At 42.0% G+C, this 15,668-nt stretch overlaps 1 protein-coding gene across 1 annotated transcript in view; it reads right to left on the bottom strand.

The window, feature by feature from the left end:
* PRKCZ (protein kinase C zeta) overlaps positions 1–15,668 on the bottom strand; it is an 865,288-nt gene that overhangs the window by 528,359 nt on the left and 321,261 nt on the right. Inside the window, exon 5 of the mRNA XM_078642457.1 lies at positions 10,736–10,786. Within this exon, the coding sequence (XP_078498583.1) occupies positions 10,736–10,786 (51 nt within the window). The remainder of the gene's footprint in view (positions 1–10,735; positions 10,787–15,668) is intronic.

Raw genomic sequence — 15,668 nt, 5'->3', positions numbered from 1 at the left:
GCCATCACAAGGATGGTGGCCTGCTTGGGTTAGCAGACCACCGAGTCGATGGATGTTTTTAAATAAAGCAATATCTTTAAAAAAATGTTTTTAAAAAAATGCATCCCATTTTTCTTAAAGGAAAACGAGCTGCATTAATTATTATTTTTTTTAAAACACAGACTTTAAAGTTGTATTTTTTAACTATTGTCAACGGGAAAGAAGCTCCTTGAAGACCCCTTCCTATTTAAGAATGGGTAACCACCATCTTTCAGTTGGCAGTAAACTGCAAATGTTTTGTGACCGCATTTCGGTTGCAAATCATTCAAACATACATTCAAATTCGGTATTAGGAAGGGATGCCCTTTCCTAATACCAAATCGCAAAACCCAAATTGCGATTTAGCAACAGGTTACAGAATCACAATTTTGGCTTTGTATATCCCAAAAAGTATTTCTGAAGTCACAAACAGCCCGATTCTGTGAATCAGGCTGTTTGCAACCTCAAAAATGCTTCCTACATGTAGCACCGTATTCCCACCCAAAGCGGAACACATCTCACAGGAAGCTCTGAGGCAAAAAAAAAACTCTGGAGCACAAATTGCTCAACAGTGAGCATTCTCTGCCGTGGCAAAGAGATCTATCCAAGGCACGCCTCACTTGGTGAAGGCAACTTGAGATAATTCCAGATTCTCCATATCTTCTGCTGAGCTCATTGGCCCTATTGGTTTGGAATCCAGACTGATGGTTGACTATTAGAGTGAGTCCAATGGCCCAGTGACCGCCACAGTCTCCGCGCATCACAGTACAACACCTATTGCCTCACACAGCCCAGCCGGTTGCAGAACCAGATGGCGGCCAAGTTGTCCATCAGAACGTGCACAAGGCTGCCTCTGATAGAAGGCAAAAAGGCTTTGAGAGATGGCCAGACAGCACACAGCAACCTCAGATTGATGTGTTGCCTCTGCTCCAACAGAGACTATAGGCCTCTGATCACAAACAGATGGTATCGCCAGACCAGATGCATTTGTCCCTCATTGAACTCTTGGTACGGTGAGAAAAGTGGCCTGCCGTACATCAGGTTGGTGTTCTTCATTCACCAGATACCCTTGGCCACTTCAGGTGCGATATCAAATGCACAAAAAGAGAACCTGGCTTGGCAGTTCAGGCTGGACTGTTCCTATTGGAGCTAGACCAAGGCAGATCTGTATATGGGTGGCTCAAAACTGAGATGACATAGTAGGCAAAAAAACAATACATTGTAGTGCTCCCTCAATTGATTGCCATTGCTTAGACTATTTGCAAGTATTCCTCCCAACACCTTGTGTGGATTTGATGTAACACCTTAGGTGACCAAGAGTATGCTCAGACATGGGCATTGACCTCATTGTGCCACTGGAACTAAGCTGCACCTGACTCAAGATGTGCAACTAGGCCGAAACTGGTCTCTGGCTGCTTGTGTTCCAGTTCAGAAAGGACCTGGCTTGGCAGTGCAGGCTGGACTGTTCCTGCCGGAGCAGGACCAAGGCTGGTTTGCATACGGCTGGGTCTAATCTGAGGAGTCATTTTGGGGCAAAATACAAATAGTTGGAAAGCGATTCCAAGAGATTGTTAGTTGTTAGACTATTTAGAAGTATTCCACTCATCACCTTTTGTGTGTATGAGGTAACAAATGGCAATAGAGATTAGATTTCTTTTGGAGTCTCATCCTGGAATATGAAAGTAAGCTTTCGCCATACATTAGTAGAGTCTTGCTTGGTAGTCCCTTTACTCTAAGACAGATGTCAGCGATGTTACCTTGCAAGATCCTTCTGCACCACTTAACTATGCTATCCTCTGGGCAGATTCCAGCAAGCATTCTATAGTAATTAGGCATTTAGCCTCATGGGCCATTCTCAAAGGAGTTTTCCAACTCCTTTTCCTACTAATTCAAGGCAATCATCTATATTCGGAAATTTGAACCGGTTTTCGATAAACATTAATATTGGCTTCCTATCAAAAACAGAATTACCTTCAAAATTCTTAAGATTCTGCATATAGTCTTCTATTGTGCTTCTATTCTGCTCAGCCTTCGTACCTAGCACTGCAGTTTATTAGGTACTTTGCATATATCTACAGCTGCTAAACTTTTTATTGCCACAAAGTTTCAATTCTTTAAATGGGGCAGAGCATCTTTCAGGGTCTGTGGCTCTAGATTGGGGAACCGTGTCCCTTTTTGCTTTGCGAATGGACCTTCCCTGAGTAAATTTAGCAAAATCCTGAAAACATGGCGGTATGATCACGGATTAGAGGAGTTTTAATTTTCTTCTACCTAAGCCCTCTGTATCTTAATGTCAAGATACCTCTCTTTTAGGGTATATATTTGCACTTAATAAATATTCAAATAGATAACCAGTAGGAACAAGTTTGGGTAAAACACTGGGAAGTAGAGTGTAGAGATCTAAACAGACCATGAACGAAAACAAAAGAACAGAAAAAAATAAGGGTTAACTAATCAGAGACCAAACACAGAGTAAGGAAAATGGATACCACACTTTAAGAACATGCCCAGCCACCCTCAGCTTGCTACTACATTGATGGATGGACATATGGTGGCAGTGTAATGGCATTAAGCAGGAGCCAACCAAGGCTCAAGAGCTTTATGTCTCACAGCCATTCAGGGAGTTATCCCTCATTTATTCCTACTTTAACTCTTTGACCCATAATTTTACCAGATAAACACAGATCCGCACAGCAACTTTATAATGCTGCTTGCTTCAAGGCTCAAACAAGAAAAATATTAGGAGGAAAAAGGAGCAATACGATACCTGGCAACCACCCTAAGCGATTATCATCATCGGGTAAAACTGCTTTATTGAGTGCACATATATTCCTTCAAATGCATTATGGTTTGGGAAGTCAGCTAGGACCAGTGCAAGTCACTTCACCAGGGATCCCCAAGTTCTCGAATTTTCAGAAATGTATGTTACCTAGGTTTGCCTGTGTGGTTCCCCGCTAAGAGAAAAACTAAGACTGTTGATTCATTTTCCCTTAGTTGACAAGACTGCCATTCCAGACTTCCTCTCTCCAGTGACTTATGCTAATTTTCAATTTGAAGGGTACCATTTCCTTTGACTTATTCACTATTGTATATTCACTGATCATTGTAAGGTATGAACAGAAAGGAAGCTCATCTCCAAGGAAAACCAGGGCTAGGAGGAAAGAAAAATAAGAATGATTATTTCGCAAAGAGATTTCAAGAGGATTTGTTACCCACTTGAACATTCATTCTAGACGTGGAGTGAAAACAGTGATTATTTTAAAATGTGTTTATACGGTTACATATGGCGGCTTCACTAATGTCAGTAATGGAATATTAATAAGACAGCAGTGGGCCTTTCATCCCTAGTAGATTGAGGTTAAGCTCAAGTACAAGAGATGGATTTTGTTTCTGGTGGCAAATGAATATGAATATGCCTCTTCAATTGCAATGGATTGTTTAAGAGCAGGAAATCTACAGACTGCAGCGTAGCCTACCAAGAGCTGCTGTGGCTTTCTAAAAGTCTTACGTTTTACCCAGATAGCATCTCCACGTTCTCTATACATCTGAGATGTCAAAAGATGCTACTTAGGCAGTCCAATTAATTGGAAAAATGCAAGGAAGAGAAACTGATTTGAGTGAAAATCGAGATTACTTTGGGAAGGAAGAAAAGAGGAGCTCAGAGAGATCCTTCTTATTGAGCAAATTAGTATACGGTTCATTTGATTAAAGGATCTGATTCACATAAACTGTCCTGCTCATGTGATAATTGCCAAAAACTTAAATTCCAAAACGGATATTGCTGGCCAAACTGTGCACGCATGCAAGCGAGGTAAAATCAATGTGGGAATGGTAATATTAAACTTACAAATAAAGGTCTCTATAGAGAGAGTATACTTTTTTTGAAATTCATATTTTTATTTTATTTAGAAATGGTATAAAATTATGTTGTAATGTAACAATACAGAATTGAAGGCCTGGACTCGTATAATAAAGACTCTGCCAGTACGGTCTCTTCACAACACAACTTGGGTTAATGCTCATGTAAGAAGAAAAAAAATCGTATACAGAACATCACTCATCTGAAAGCATAAACATTCTGGTGTAAGTCTCATGGCTTTCTTGAGCCTGTTTATGTGTTCTGGAGGTGGACTCAGGTGGTCTTTTTGCAAATATACAATAGCTGCCAAGTAGAGTGATGACACCCTGGGCTGGGTCAGGTGGTCAGACAGGAGATTCACTCCTCATGTAATTTTTCTCTGAGACCTTTTGGGATAGGTCCAGAAACCACCCAATGCGAGGCCACAATGGACCGTGGAGGTTCTTCTCAGCATCATCATCAACTTTATTCGGCTACAAAAAGCAATAAAAGCAAACTAAATAAAACACACATCAAATACATCAGTAAAAGAGCAATTCGATCACATAAAAGAAAGCAGTAAAATCAAGACATCTAATAAATGCCCTCAGGACGAAACCTCATATTTCTTCCTGGCTACTAAGGAACATCTTATAAAATTAATAACAGAATAGCATAATTGAACAGAACCAACTTGTTGCAAAAAAAGCACAGGCTGGCTTATAAAGGTCCAAATTTAGCTTCTCGAATGATTGGAGGTAAAACACGAGTTCGAGGGTATGTATAAAGAGGACAAAGGAGCACTGAGCATTGTTTGGAAGCATTATCACATGAAAGTAGTATAAACCCTGATCCCCGTTTTGGAAAGGTCTCTAAAAAGTGGGAAACATTAAAAGGAAGTCTGGCCATACAGCATCTGTACCCATAATTCGCAAAAATATATAAATAAGTATCAGGACCTGGAGCTCATTTTAGCAGAAAAACATCTGAAAATGCTGCTGAGTTTTGAAAGTCCCCGAGGCGCGATGGAGGTCGCCAATTTGAAAACGGAGCTTTGACTACTCTTTTAGAGTCTGTGTTAATTCTAGCAGGGCTAGAGAAAAGGTCTGGAATCTCCAACATATTCAAAAGTGGATTTAAAGTCTCCGAGCCAAGGGATAGTCAAAGCATTATCCAATAAAAGACAATCAGAGAAAATCTCCCTGCTAAAACGTACTTCTGGTGAACTCCAGACTCTGAGCCATTCCAACAAAGGACTTAAACTAACTGTGCCTGTTAAAAAATTCAGGCCTGTTTCAAAGTGGCATAAGAATACAAGTCTATTTAGAAACTGCCAGTAATCTACATAAAAACGTGTTCTACACTCTTTGTAGCTGCTCAGCTCCATTTTACCCCCAAACCCCTGCACCATAACATCCTATAGACACACATTTACTTTCATAAACATTAATGACCTCCTTCACTGGTTGTTTGACCCAGTTTCCTGGTAAAGTTTACAAATTACTCTATTGCACTCTATAATTGACAAACTAGCATTTGAAGTTAAGGCTCCCAATTCCTATTGGAGTCCAAGATAATGCCCAAAAGAAATAAATATTCAACCGTAGTGATCTCAACACCGTCCCATGTGAAAATTCTTAATTTTAGTATTTTTTTGCCCCAATATCATGGTAATAGACTTGGGGTGGATTTCAACTTTGGCGGTCACCCCACTATGCCGCAGCGGCGGCAGTCGTTAGAACAGTCAAGCAGACAACATCCAGAATGCCGCATCAGGACATTCCTGCAGGGTTGGCGGTGTGTTGCCAGTGTCCCTGTCATGAAAAGGTTGGTGGAAAGGCAGGTCGTAATGAGGACGGGCGTGCAGGAGCAGGGACCGCCTCCATTGGCCGCCTCTGCCTCTCCTGCCACCGTGGGAGCAGGAATGTTGGCAGAGAAGGCAATCTGAAGGAAGTCTCCCCACCCGCATCGTAATCCAGTGGTCGGACTGCCAGGTATGCAGGCAGCCGGAGAGCCAAAAAGAGACAGTGGTTCCCAGACAGCCAGGGTCATAATCAAGCCCTTAGAAAAGTTTGTTTTCAGACTCAGGTCGTTCATAAAAGAATTAAAAGGAGTCTAAAAAAATTTGGAGGGCATTTGGGGTTCTTGATATTTGGATGGCATCATCCGTATACAGCAGAACTGAGACAGGGCAGTTTCTCATTTGGGGTATATCTTTCCTAGATCAACAGAGATGCTTGTCCAAGCCGTTTATGTATAGAAGGAAGAGCAGTGAGGCCAACACACATCCCTCTCCAACTCCTAGCCTAGATATTAGTTTGGTAAGAGAGTTCCCCATCAACCCCATATCTAATGCTGGCTGCAGTATCTTGGTGCATCCGAAGTAACAGATATATAACGGGCAGATCTAGCCCTTCCTTTTCCAGGTTGGCCAAAGCTTGAAACGAATAACCAAGTCAAAAGCACAGGAGAGGTCCATAAACAGAACCTCTCCTGGCCTTGACATACTTAACTAAAATGAATTGAAGACTTAGGGATTGTTGCACTGTGCCTATACCGGGACGAAAGCCAAACTGTACCCTAGATAAAATCGTGTTACCATTCACCCAAGTTTCCAGTTTGGAAACCAACATTATGCCTAAGATCTTAAATGAACTATCTAAAAGAGAAATAAGTGGTAGCCACTTGCAAGATTCCGGTTCCCTTTTTTAAAAATCGAAACTACTGCCCTTTTCCAGGATAGAATTGAGTGTCCCACAATAGCTGCTTTAATAATATTTGACAACACTGGGGCGCCAGAATGAACTAATTTCCATATATATTCAAAGGGACTCCATCCAGTCCCAGGGCTTTACCAGCGGGGTTTGGCTTAATAGCTCAGATAACATCCTGCATGCCAAAGACTGACTAAATTGGAATAAGGCCTCCTGACTGCAACATGGTTCCACCAGGCTGGAGGTATTGGATATGGACCTGGGCGGGTCAAAAATATTTGAAAAATCATCAACCCAAGTCTGAGCTGGAATAATGGATTTGATCATAGGTCTTTGAAGATCGGATATAAGGGGTGGTTAGCCACCTACCAAAATGCAGCACTGTTCCTTAGCTTCCCTGTCTTCTCCAAATCCTCTCTAGTTTGGGCTCTGACCTCAGCTTTCCTATTAGCAAGGACTTCCTTGTAGGCCTTACAGGCAGAAATTACATCTTCCCTAGAACGTGGAGGCCTGGAGAGTGCTAATTTCAAATGTTTATGGGCAGCTGTACAAGCACGATTAAACCAGTCCTTGGTACGTTTCAGCTCAATTGGGTTTCTTACACACAACCTTGAAGAAATTGAATAGGAGACTGAATTAAAAGCATCAACGATATTATGTGGATCCTCATTATGAGGGGTCAGGATCCTAAAAACATGATGGTGATCTCGTACAAGCTCTTCCAACAAGCATTTCTTGTGAACATTTTCCCATTTAATTCAGATACCCTTATTCTTTGCGTAGACTAATTCTTGTCCAAAGATTCCCTTATGATTATTAGACAAATTCAAACCGACTGAAACTGAGTAGGTTGTGGTCACTAATACAACTGGCAACACCAGTATAATCCTGTAAAAAAAGCATACAATTATGAAAAAATCATGAAATCAATATCACTACAATTACCATTTCCTTTACAGGTGGAAGGACAATGGGTATCTGAGGACCTATAGTCCCTTGTGAATACAAGATTCCTATATATCCTCAGTCCATTTAATGCCTCCCCATATGGGATGGTTTATGAGTTCTTCTCATTCTAGAGCGCTTCAGCTTGAAGAGGAATTTCAGTCAGAGAGACAACTGTGAAAACACACAAACAAAAATTAGCACACCAGATGATAAAATGGTCATGCTGTCTGAATTTAGATTCCAGATAACTGAACATGAAGGATCATCATTTTGCGTTTTTGCTATCATGTTATTTTGCTGTTCAGTTCATCAAAGCTGAAACTAGTGAGGAGCCAGTGTCAGATTGTTCCAGCCTCCTCCGAGATGGCACTCAATTCTGTTCATTCTTGTATGGTACGCGGAGGTGAAAGACAAAGGATCAAAGATTGTGTTTTTTGTTCACTAGAATAAAAATTGATTTTGTGAATCTAAAAAAGTTGCCACTAAGGGCTTCCGACGGCTCATTGGAGGTACCATCAAACCAAATTTGTTTTTATTAATGGGACACTTTTTGAAATGATAGTCTTGGGAAAAATACTAAAGTGGCCTTATTTCACTGTTTGAGAGCACAGTCTGCTATTTATTCTTTTATAGTGGGTAATAAGGTCGTGCACATTTGGACCAATGAGCCAGTCAAGTGCTATGCACAGTCATTGTAAATCCATTTATAATTACAATTACAAGTAGCTGAACTGCCATCAGACATGCACAGTTACACAATACATGCAATGACATGCATACATATATTATATGGGGGGCTATTGCTTAAGAAAAATTAGTAATCGAACATACAAGATCTATAGGTGATGTAGAAAAGTAAATATAATACCTCCAAAATGCAAAAGAGGGTGTGCTATACCAGAAACCTTTCAAAGGGGAAATACACTTCTCTGTTAATGGAAAATTAACGCAGCCAAAGGACAAAGAGTGTATAACGGGCATAAACAGAAGCATATTGTTTTGTATATTGCTGACCAGAGTTGTTAAATGCTCTGATCCTTCATGTTTTTAAAACTGTGATTTTATAAAAGTGAATTTACAATATTCCATTTTTATCCATTTGATTGTTGGACCTTTATAAATATGCACTATGTATTTTTGAAGTATGGACTTTTATGATCTTAGTGATCGAAAATAATGTTATAACTGCCATAAACATGTAATTCAAAAAGATCATCAAAACGTAGGTCAATGGCACCCAACAGTATGTTTTTTACCAGCAGATCTTGATGCAGATCTCAAGTGCCCTTCCATGTGTGGGATATTCTCTTGATAACGGACAGTGAAAGTGTAGGACCATTGCTAGCAGCAGATATGCAATGGAAATGCCAAGCAATCACACACTTTGGACAAGGGGGAAGAGGGAACCATTGCCTGGCCCCTTCTTGGCAATGGATTGTCACCATACTGAATGTTGCTTGGGATTACATGCCACAAAGATCTGCACTTTAATAGGAATTCAACACACCTGGGGAATAAGCACATAAAATGGCGACAAAAAATAAAAATACATCCATGATATATCTTGGTAAACCTCATAACTGTAGAAGAATACATTGCAAAATAAAATGTGGACATTGCCGAGGAAATTATTAAAAGCCATGGACAAGTCTTTCAGCAAGTCACTAGTATGAATAAGCATTGGCAAAGCCAATATATCCGACTTAGCTGTTTATTCGCTCAGTGGACTAATGCAACCAGACAAAAAATCTGTGTTTTAGCCTCATGGTCACAAGTTCAAACTCCAGGGTCAACCTTTCAACCTTCTTACGTTGAGAAAATGAGTGCCAGTGAGGTCGGTAACAGTATTGGCAATTTTCAAGATATGAAAAGTAACAGAATTTTTTTCAAGTCTCGCTCCCTGTGGGAGTAAGCAAAAGCAGCTGAAATCTGAGTTTTAAATAAAAACACCTCCATCATCCACGAGGTGAGACTTCTGGGAACAAGGAAAATAGAAGCCATAGCAATGTGATTGTTATGTCTAAACCAAAGGTGGCAGCCCTAAGCCGAACAATAAAAATTTAAAATAGGCAGCTATATGAAGATCAGCACCACATGCGAGTCCTGACACGTACAAAACAATGATAATTAAGAAATTCTTATTTGGTGAAAAATGGAAAAAAAGATTGTAGAATGTATGCAACACTTGTAGAGCAAAGAATTAAACGTGTGATTATGGAGTATACTTTTTGGACATAAAATAGCCCCTAATGCTCTGCAATGGAAGGCAGTAAGATGCATCCATACAGCAAATAGCATGAAATGAGAGAATACGCCTGTGGAGCGCAGCCAAAGACCATGGTACGTGCATGCTAAAGTACTGGGAACCAAAGCTTTGCAGGCAGCTCAACTGTAAATCCAGATCTACAAAAGAAAGAGGTCGCCTAATAATGGGTGACCTCAACAGAACATTCTTTATTAAGTAACCTACACTGCTTTTGAGTCAAGTGGAATAATGACAGTATAATCGTAGTATGAAACAATGTCACATGCATTTAATGCTCTGGTTGGCAGAGAGAATAGTTCAAAGAATAAAGCAACCACTCAGGCTGTACAATTCAATCTGCGCCAGCGGGATGCCCTGTGCAACAGGAACAGGACGACAATATTTATTGGACTAACACGACCTGGTCGGATCACTAGCACGACCACAATATACTTTAGATCCAAAGCACCTTGGAAGCCTGTTCTGCACAATAACATCCTTAGATGCTAACAAACTGCCCACTCATTCAAGAGTTAATAATTTGAGCAAAATGATGCACACTGGAATGGGACTGGCCACAGGTTGGAGGTCATCATGCAGGATTGAAAACACTATTTAGGACTATACGAACCAGTTTTTACAAGCCCCACCTCGCTTCCAAATACACCTCCAAATGTTGTCTCCAGCATTGTAACAATTTAAGTAATGAAGGGGAACAACAAGTCTCAAAAACTATATAAAAATTAACCAATCCGCCTGCGCAAAGTAGCACATATAAACACACTTGGTAATATAACATTGTCAATTATTTGCACATTACATATACACACACACTGAAAAGCTTTTGCTATCTGCATTGTCACTCTACGTTGTAACACACTTGCAAAGGTATGTTAGATTTTGTATTTTGTTACAGAAAGCAACACTTATGTTACCGAGTACAAAAATGATTTATAGCAATTTGGTACTCACGGTCTTCTCCTGGGCAAGGCATGCCGGGCTGCTCTGGGGTGCTCGCAAAAACTGAAAGAAAACGGCAACAAAACACCTCTTTATTGTTCTTGAAACTAAAAAGAGTACTTCATGGCTCAATGGAACACTGCATCCTTCCCGGCTCCCTAACCCGACAGCATGGAAATGACAGTCTGCAGCAAAGAAACATGTAGACGTGTTTCCCATCCACCCCCTGGAAGTTTTTTTCCTGTCTTCCTTCGACTGCACAGTTAGTTCCAAGGGCTGCTTATGTGCCGAGAGCAACTGCCACCGAAATGAGCTGCTGGCTGCAGACTTTCTAAACGAAGCCAGCTCGTCATGGAATGCTGAAAGGAGTCCACAGGCGGGGAGGAAGGGTGGGAAGCAGAGGCGAGTGGAGAGAGGAAACCAGGCCAGCGCCTTTATGCGTCTCGGCCATCCTGCCCAGCCAGTGACTAACAAACATGAAAGCAGAGGGCAACACGGAAACCAAGCGAGCACTGTTGGACCGGGGGCGTCTGGAAAGTTGGAAATTCAAGCCATTACGCTACATAAGGCCTGACTTCACTAGGAAGGAGACCAGATTCTAAAAATATATGATGGCTGTTCCATTTAGAAATATACCGCACGGGCGACATTTTAAGGCAGCGTGGGTACTTGGAAAACAAATATAATTTTGCTTTAGAGAAGGGGAGACGAGGTTTTGGTAAGCATAATATTTTGTCATTTCTGCTCGGTTGAACAGTCTAGGACTAGAAAATTGGGAGTCAAGCACATCAGAGTTCTACACCAACAGTACTCTATTGAAGAGGTGGAAAATGTGCATCATGCCAGCCCACACACACCACGGCTAAGTCAACAGTAGGCATAACACTGAATTTCCTGACTGCTATAATTAACAAAACCTAAGGAAGAGCGGACTCCTATTAATGGCTCGGCCTTCACGAGCAAGCAGACATCTAGGGAGCAGCTTGTGCGTCTAGCCTTTATTCTTTACTAAATGAAGTGCCAGTAGCTGTCCAATTTGTGAGTCTTTACATGGATAGGTGAGTGCATGGATGCAAGGATGATGCAGTGCACGAAGGGTTCAGCAACCGAGTACATGGATGAATGAATGGACTGGGTGAGTGACTGAAGAATAAGTTACTTACCTTCGGTAATGCCTTATCTAGTAAAGACAGGATATGGGCACCAGACTGGATCTGTAAAGTTTTCTACCGCAGTACCTCTGCACATCGGTAGAGGGCGTTGGGCGACTCCATAGCAACGTTGTCCACCAGATGTGACGTCGACAGAGTCCATATAAGCATACCCTGGCACGATGATGTTAGTTTCTTCTGTGATCACTTTCCATGCTAAAACACAGAGCCACTAAGAGACAACAATAGAAAAGTGTGCCGAAAAATAATTATCTTTTTGTAAAAAGTTTGTAATACTATTCTTTTTTTTGGTTTAACTGAAAGGCACGAAAATGGCAGAAGGGATCAGGGAGCGGAGAAGAGAAGAGGGCTGGTCGGTAAGGAATGTGCAGCTAGATCCATTCTCCACCAGATAAGGTGTTACCGCAGGTAGGTAATTCATTCATCTGATAGAGATGCCTAGCTGCAGATTGCTGATCTTTGAATTAGATACCCATGAAATACCATCCCCAGAGTAGGGTCTGCAAATGGGTCCACGACAGATACCAAACTAGGACTAGCCAGCTAGAGAGAGAGAGAACGGCTGTCAGTAAAGGCAGGTGAGGGAGAAGACGACTCACTGGAATTATTGTAGAAAACATGGAAAAAGATACCCATGGAAGAAAATAAGGATGGGTTATAAGAATACTTCAGATAATTACAAGACCATAGAGCTCCCCCAATGATAACCGGACCATGAGAGGACGGGGTTGAAGGCCAAAGATAATGGTTAATACCATGGAGCCCAAGCCCTTGGCCATAGAGGCAAGCAATGCAAAAAACACCACTCAAAGTTGTAAGAAAACATGGCAGACAACAATAACCAGGATAATCATAGCCTATATGCGACCCTGTGAAACACACCAAGAGAAAGGCGAGCCTTCTGGGACCATGCAACAGAGAACCATAGGCGTTGAAGGTGTGCGACAGCAAAGCAACGAACAAGAGACAGCACTGTGGGACACAAGGAAAAGGCAGCAACGCAAGCAAAAACGCACTCCCTCCTAGAAAGGTAGCACAACATGACTGCCTAGAGATACTAATAAAAAAATAATAATATTGATGGACATATATGTATAATATATACAATGCCATGATATGCACCATATAAGCTATATAGTAAAGAATACCCAGAAGGGTACATAGAAAAGTGCACAACAGTGGATACTGGCTGAGATTTTATAGCGGCGGACCGGCAACAGCCATACTGTCCCGCATAAAAAAATAGAGGAATAAGAAGATACGACACCTCCAAGAAAAAGAAAAGCAATCGGGCATAAAACACCACAACCAACTGAATGGCGACAATAAGGCTTCCGAGAGGTGATCAAAAGGGAAAACAGCAGGTAAAAAACAACCAGCTAGAATAGAGCAACAAAAAACGCTATCTGGGACTGTAAACGAGCAAGTTGAACAAAGGCCAACACAGGGAAGGCCTTTTCAGACAACCAGCCTCCATCTTAGAAGAAAAAATATCCATGGAGAAAGACAGGATAATAAGTGAAAGACCAACACCACCAGCGGAGGTCTACAACCAACCGATAAGTAGAAGAACTGGAATAACAGGCAGAGTGGCAGCGTACACAGCACAGCAAGTGCGGAGGCCACAAAAGAAATGTTTTCATAGGAGACAAGACCCGCAAAAGGGTCAGAAGGTATAATTGAAACACAGCAAGAAGCCCACAGTCTATCATGGCTATGGAGGAGAAAGAACCTCACCCCTTCCAGAGGAAGAGAAGAGATAGAAAAAGCAAAAGAGCATCTCCAGTGTCCACAAGACATCCTGTGTCCAGCCAACAAGTCCTGTGACATCAAATGTGAGTCGAGAGAGTTATTTTCCCACCCACGAGTCCAAGGGGTACTGAACACCGAGAAGTTGGAGCTTGATCCTTGCTCATGAGTTTGAGTTTGAGTTTAAAATATTTCTTAAGCGCGCGCACACCAGGCGGTTTCATGGCGCTGTAACATACAAAAACCCTGAGAGGCAGAGGAGCAGGATCACAAGAAGGAGTTTATGGGGAAAAGGCGTGGGTGAAGAGAAAGGTTTTTAGTGCCTTGCGGAAAAGTGTGTACTGGGGGCACGATCTAAGGTGAGCCGGGAGGGAGTTCCAAAAAGCAGGGGCGAGTGTAGAAAATTTAGAGTCTCCCAATTTTATGCGTCTAAAACGAGGAACAACAAGCAGTTGTTGGGCAGATGAACGTAGCTCCCTGGCAGGAACATAAGGTTGAATTTGAGACGTGATAAAAGCAGGGGCTGAGCCGGACCGGGCGTTGAAGATGATGCAGCCCAGCTTGAACTGAGCTCGTTCTCGAATGGGGAGCCAGTGTAGGGACTTGAGGAGGGGAGTGACATGGTGTGATTTGGACAAGTTGAATACCAGGCCTGGTTCTGGACCAGCTGGAGACGACGCACGCTGTAAGCGGGCATGCCGCAATACAGGGCATTGCCGTAATCCAGGCGGGAGATAACCATCGCGAGGACTATGAGTTTGAGGGCAGGGAGAGAGAAAAACCAGGAGACTTTGCGGATAGTACGGAAAAAGAGAAAGGATGAGGACACAACAGAGCTGACTTGGGAATGAAGGGAGAGTTGGTCATCCAGTTTGAAATCGAGAGTTTTTACAGAAGAAGACGGAGTGGGGGGGACCTAAGGAGGGGGGCCAGAAAAGAGAGGACCAGGGACTGGAGCAACCACCTGTCAACACCAACTTCGTTTTGTCGGGGTTTAACTTCAGGTGGTTGTAGTTCATCCAGTCCCGGATGAAAGTCATGACAGACTGGAAATTGGACATGGACTCGGGGGAAGAGGATAAGGAAAAAATAAGCTGGGAAGGGAAGGAAAGTCCCCTAAAGAATCTGAGAGGAGTACCAACCTCCGTATGAAACAACTGAAGAGAGGGTGGTCAAGGAACATACGTATGAAAAGAACCAGTTCAATAACTAAATGTTGGAGTTGGTAAAGGAAGGGTCATAGAAAGGTTTCTAACAAGGCACAAAATCTCTCCCCACACGTGAAAAGCAATAGCAGGTTCGCGCAGGGTAGAAACGGTGCAAACAGATCACACAGTGGCATAGAAGAGGAAGGGTCAGCAGAGTAGACCACCCATGCCATGAAACGGACAAGTTACATCCACAAGGAGCCTTGAGGTAAAGAGAAAGTCCTTTGTACCCGCACATACCAGGAACTAGCACAAAGAGGTACTAAGCCAGGAAGTAAGGAAGCAAGGACTGAAGGAAATATCACGTAGGGCAGGAGCTGACAATGTACCCTAGGTCAATAATATGCCCCTTTCCTTGTGTCTGCTAGGAAAGAAGGGCACCAGATAAAGCATAGTGTAGGAATGCAGGAAACAGTTGTAGATTAAGAAGTTTTATTCAGCAGTTATTCAGCAGCACAGCATCACAACATAGCGCTTCAAGATCCAGATGTAACTGACACAATGATGCAGAATGCATCATCAGGAAAGTTCTGTGGAGAACACAGAACTAGGACAAAAGAACATAGGTCTCATGCCATTAAAGGGAACAGCATATATTTCAGGATGTAACACATCTCCCTCATAAAATAACGAAAACATTAAACACAACATATTATATATGTCTCATAAACACATGAGTTTAGCGACATATTATATATAGTTTCGTAGAGACATGGGTCTGTTTCGAATCCGAACATTCTCCTTGATTCTAGACGCAATAGAATCAGAAGAAGGCTCTGGAAACTGATCTGGTGTAGAATCAGGACAATTTTTTGA

This window comes from Lissotriton helveticus, chromosome 5_1 (genome assembly GCF_964261635.1).
Source record: "Lissotriton helveticus chromosome 5_1, aLisHel1.1, whole genome shotgun sequence".
Classification (NCBI taxonomy): Eukaryota; Metazoa; Chordata; class Amphibia; order Caudata; family Salamandridae; genus Lissotriton; species Lissotriton helveticus.
This window is presented reverse-complemented; position numbering and strand designations above follow the sequence as displayed.